This window comes from Nymphaea colorata, chromosome 11 (assembly GCF_008831285.2).
Source record: "Nymphaea colorata isolate Beijing-Zhang1983 chromosome 11, ASM883128v2, whole genome shotgun sequence".
Lineage (NCBI taxonomy): Eukaryota > Viridiplantae > Streptophyta > Magnoliopsida > Nymphaeales > Nymphaeaceae > Nymphaea > Nymphaea colorata.
The window spans coordinates 15855721-15861268 of record NC_045148.1 but is presented as its reverse complement, the minus strand read 5'-3'; the positions used below and the strand labels follow the sequence as shown (position 1 = coordinate 15861268).

General features: G+C 40.1%; 1 protein-coding gene across 2 annotated transcripts; it reads right to left on the bottom strand.

Annotated features, from left to right (window-relative positions):
• Positions 1-242: 242 nt before the first annotated feature.
• LOC116264564 (transcription factor BHLH094-like) lies at positions 243-4910 on the bottom strand. 2 transcript variants are annotated; one of them, XM_031644863.2, is made up of 6 exons: positions 4588-4906; positions 2864-2986; positions 1906-1971; positions 1715-1783; positions 1569-1640; positions 243-628 (listed from the first exon to the last, which is right to left on the bottom strand). In XM_031644863.2, the coding sequence occupies exons 1-6, from the start codon at positions 4837-4839 to the stop codon at positions 596-598; spliced, it is 615 nt and encodes a 204-aa protein (XP_031500723.1). In that variant the 5' UTR covers positions 4840-4906; the 3' UTR covers positions 243-595. The 2 variants fall into 2 exon arrangements, with proteins under 2 accessions (XP_031500723.1, XP_031500724.1); XM_031644864.2 differs by lacking the exon at positions 1569-1640 and having other exon boundaries at positions 4588-4910.
• Between the last annotated feature and the right edge of the window lie 638 nt (positions 4911-5548).

Sequence of the window (5548 nt, the reverse complement as noted above, 5' to 3'; positions counted from 1 at the left end):
CCACCTGCGAAAGCAACTTTAAAGCAGTCAAACTACTTTTTGCAACATTTTAAACAATTAGGTTTTTAATGTTATTGATTGGACAACTAATAGTTGTTTCATGAAGGAGTCTCCTGTTGTATAATCCATCGGGCAAACAAACTACTGCAGACATGAAATTATCCATCAATCAAGTCATCCGAGTACGTCATTGGATACCCACTGCATCATCCAAATTAGGCCAAAACAGGAAGAAAGGGAGAAGAAAATTTTCATTATAAAACATACGCTACTGTACTACTGCAATTGCTATTGCTAGTGACAAAACATCATAATGTACACCCTCCACTCATTATGGATCATTTACATGGTGATCGGCGACAAAAAGAATAATACCTACCAAGGCTGTCTTGCGGAAATAAAATTTCATTAATCTAGGTGCGAAAAATATAGTTTTCTATGAGATGCTATCGTTCTCCACAGATTTCAAAGCCTAGGCAGAATGCTGGCAGCTGGGGGAGATAAATTTCTGAGCACTACTAGGAACAGAGGGGGAGATCTGAGTCGAAATGTTGCTTGAACCTCCTCCTCCTCCATTGTTGCTGTCGAGAACCAGTCAGTCCTTGAGAGCCTCGTATGTATTGGCTGCCTGCACCAACAAAAAGTTAACCAATATCACATTAATGTAAGAGGCAACTCTTTTACGCACTCAGAAGATCAAACCACTGCAATTTACTGTAGATGTATGCCTAGTTTTAAGAGAAAACTGTACTGAAGTAAGTGAAGTTTCTCAGCAGTAGTACATTGAAGATTCTGATCTGCCGATTGTGTGGATTAAGTGCATTTACATTGATTATCGTTTGAAAATATTCCATTTAGTGGAATCTCATCTCTTCCACAGATTAAGGTATCTGTTTTTCAACAGACTATTGATGCATGTAAATCGTTTCATGAATCATAATTCTTAATTTGAGGACTATGGTGATAAAAGTCTATCGTGGGCCTGATTTCATTTGGATGTGCTAGACATGGTGCAGATCATTTTTCACCTTCAGGGTGATCCAGCTTCCGATCTGACATTTCATATAGGTAAAGTTACTAAGTAACTCAAGATGTCTGGCAGTTCAGAAACCCTCGTGAGTTTGATTGACCTTCTTAGTTACAGAGGTAGCCGCAGAATCTAAATTCACCGTCCTAATTAATGACATTTAGTAATTTAATAGGTTCAGCGTTCTCTTGGTTGGGCTGCTCCGATTCCGTCCGGCAGTGGGTGGCGGTGCCGAAGGACGACTTTTTTTTGCACCGTCTTAACGAGCTTAATCAGGAAGCCGGGGACATGTCTTGTCTTTACTCGTCAAAGTAAAACTTGCCAGGAAAACGAGGTTTTGCTGTAAAAAAGTTAATGAGGAGGCTCTTTTTTTTAGATTTTTATGGTTTTCCTTTTAGAAGTATGTTTTCGTACATTCTAGCTAGTTAACTTCTGTAAGAAAAAAATCATTTTCGTTTAATGTTTCAAGCTTTTGGCCACTTGGCACGTTTGTCTGCGCCAACTACTTCAGTTTTTTGACAACAAAGTTTAGGCTACTTACTGGGTTTCTGTCATTTACTTGTGCATTCAAGTGTTGGACCAAACTGCTGGATTCAAGTTTCATGCATAAGAACTGCATTAGAAAACTGAAAGATATTAGACAATGTACAATTTTTTTTCTAGAGAACGAGGGAGAGAGATTCACACCTCAACTTGGTTCTGGAGAGACTGGATGTATGTAATAATCTCATCAAGCATTACTGCCATGCCCATTGACTGAAGAACCATGTTATTGGTACCACAATAGCAAAAATGGCATTAGGGTATGTATATAGACAGAGAGAGATCAGAAACAGGGAAGAAATTACAAGCAGGAACCGAAGATAAACGGTTCATACCCTATCGCATCCTGGCACAAGGCTTTGTAGACGCCTAAATCTCTCATTAATTTTCTCTCTTCTTGCCTGCAACACCAAAAAGGTAAGTTGGTCATGATTCTGGTGGCATCATACCACCCTTTCTAATTGCTTGCACGACTTCTTTGCTGAGATGCATGAAGAAGACAGTCGTGGAGCTAGAAATTTTTAAAGGTTTGGCCAAGATAAGTAAAGTAGGCAGCAGCAACAGCTTGGTTATTTTAGAACCCGAAGGTGTAATGTTCCAAGCAATGAAAAAGGAACGCAACTCAGTGGTTGCATCCCGTATGGGGTCCAGCCTGCAGGCACATGCGGGCAACTGCCCACACAAGCAAACATATGGCTCCGCCACTGGAGAAAGATAAAGATCGACAAGGTTGTCGGTCGTCGGGGCCATTTTCCACCTCCATGCCAGTGATGAAGTTGAGCAGGTTGGCATAATGACCAAGCATCATGTCGAGATGGATTTCCTTCCAGTAGCATCATGAACAGTATAGATGGTGTTTCCCACACGACAGATGGACTACATGTATTTTGCTTAGTTAAACATATCCGTCCAAAGAAATTCTTCATCTGCAGATCCTAGTGCGACGATCTTATTAGTTATTTTAGTTGCCACTAATTTCAGGAAGGATCAACTAGTGAGAGAGAAGAGAGATCTGAGTTTCTGAATCAGCAACTCTTTCTCTGCGCTCAGGGGTAATATCGAACCATGTAAAGCTTTAGAAACAAATAAACGAAGAAGAAAATTAAGGAAAAAAGTAAAAAAAAAAAAAAAAAACTCCTCTCCCATTCTTTTCTTGGTGCTAAAGCATACTGACACATGGAGATATATACCGTGTTGAACAATGAAGCAGTTAAGGTAGTGACACTCATATTTTCTATGTCATGGTTCTTTAAACTTTTTGAAGAATGAAGAGTTCGGAAAAATTATCAATACCCTTTCAGCTAGCCTGTGGCTCTCCGTTGCTTGACCTCTTCTTAGTGGTTTCACATGAGGCGCCATCTTTTCCTTCTTCTTAGCAGCAGGAGCAATGTTACCAGAACACTTCCCAGCTGGTCTCTGCAACACATGAAAAATTTACTAACAGTTGGAGAAACTGAAACGAGTACTTTTTATTATCCAATATAGTTTTATTTGTGAACCAGGCCCAATACTGTAGTGCAATAGTTGTAAATTTGTAGTTACCTTCTAAGGTCATCGGGGTAGGTGACAAGCGTGTTCATACGTAGATAGTAAATTAAGGAGGACGCACTCCGTCTAATGAGGATATTAAATGGGATGTACCATTGAAAACGCCTATTGAAGACTATAGCTAGTCGGCAAGAATGATTTGACTACTGTGTCAAAGTTTGTCTTTTCTTCAACAGAGGGCTCCTAGATTAGGAGCAGTGAATAAAAGATACTGGTACACGTTCAGATCCCGATCTACAGTAAACGTTCAGAGCACCGGCCAAGCAGAGAACTCATACTGGTGTTCAAAAAGGCCCAAGCAATTATCCCCATTTATCTCTCCTCTCTCTGTCTGACATTTCACATTTGTAGAGGCAGAATCATTTTTCTTTTCATAGTGGTAGTGGTGGATCTGACTTGATCAGAGCAGCAAAACCTATCTGCGCCCAGAAAGCCTGATGCTCGTGTTCCTCATTATTGAGTTGCGAACAACAAGGCAGCCAGAAAAGTAAGAAAATCTGAAAGATTCTCCCGAGAAAATTTAGCAGGCTCGGATCCTACATCTAATAATCTGGAAAGCTTCTATTTCTAAATGAAAACAAAGCTGGAATGATTTTCACAACCCAAATGTGACAATTATACATGAAACACAATAGGCCAGCTTAATTTCTTCATGAAATTTGACCAAGCAATTTTTTTCTTCAAACTGTTGAACCAATGGTTTGTCAGATCTCATTTCTCAATGACTGAAAACAACAGTGGGAGAAAAGAAACCAATGACAGTAGAATCGTTTCAACATCAACACGACCAACATTCTAGTCTCGAAAATATGCAAAATTAAATAACTTCTTTGCGTCTAGCCAGGCACATGAAATCCTTCTTTAACATACTAAAGTTTCGATATCATAGAATGCTACCTTTCTTTTCTTCGGGTGCAAGCATAGAATTATTAGCTGTAGTCTGATGGTGGGAATTGGGATTAGGCCATTTATTACATAAACAGCAATATAACCACACATGCATGACCCTCACAGCCTTGTTTGTATAATAACAATGACAATTTAATAAGTTTCACATCGTTAACTATAAGCATCAGGTATTCTGATCTCTACTAAGAGCTTCCAAGTGCGCCAGCTAGGATCATCCTCATACGTCTTTTCCTATGTTATAAAGAATCAAATACAAGTTTTCTTAAAAGGAAGCAAAGGGGATTAATTTTCACATAGTTCCAATCCTATTATCTTCTCTGTTCTTTCGATTAACAAAAAAAAAAAAAAAGTTGCAATCCCTGTCCTGCAGGAAACTCCAGCTTAGTAGGGGAGATCAGACTTCTACAAATTTCTGCCATCTAGTTTAACTCCAACAATACTGCACACGCGCACACACACACACACACACACACACACACACACACATAGAGAGAGAGAGAGAGAGAGAGAGAGAGAGAGAGAGAGAGAGAGAGAGAGAGAGAGAGAGAGAGAGGACTTACAGTCTTGGAGTCCTCTATATCTGAAAAGGTCGGCAAAGAAGACTGGTGGGGAGAAGAGATGATCACCCTCCTCCTCTTGTTCATGAGACTGAGCCCTTGCAACTCCAAGCCAGTGGAGCTCATGGGACCAAATCTGGAGAGAGAGATTGAAGGAGGGTTACTGAATGACCTCCCCTGCGAGTCGTCCAACACTGCTCCGAGGAGCTCAGAGTAAAGGTTTATGAAATCAAAGCTCAAGTCTTGGCCCTCCATTTCCAAAGTCTGGTACGGATTTTCAGGTCTCTGATCGAGTTGGCTTCGAGGAAGTTCTCTCAAGGACAAGGCGTAGGGGCCGCTTAAATAGGCAATGAAGCGAGAGCATCATGAGTCGATTGAAAGGGACATGACAAATAAAAGGATAGACGATTGTTACAGTTACCGCTTGCACCTTTTCCTGCTTTAATAACATTGCGAGAGAATAAACAGCGTTTAAGTCCTGCAGACCTTCGTACCCTTTCATGTATGAGAAGCGAATCTAGACATGGCTTTTCCAGGTTACGTTTCCATCGGTCGTACTTTAGTTGTCTCCTCACTGGCTTGTGCCTGTCATCATCTTCCCATGTCATGCATGCCCCCAGTCCATGCATCCCATCTCAACTGTCAATGGTTTTAAGCGGATATGTTGATACCCCAACATCTTTTTATATTCTTTAAAAAGATTCTAGTTAGCTGCTTTAAGATATCTATCTCTCTTAAGACGCACAGCATAATTGGTCGGCAGGCTGTTTTTGATTCTTGTAGGTATTGTAGTGCAAATGGTGGAATCACTTATTTTTAGTTAATTGTACCTCATCCAAGTCTTGACATTGTTTAGAACTGTAAGGGAAAAAAATGAAAAAAAAAAATAAAAGGGCATTTAAACCTCTTTTTCAAAGAGTGGTTTGTTAACCTCTAGCTCATCCATTGAGAATTAGATGGTGGA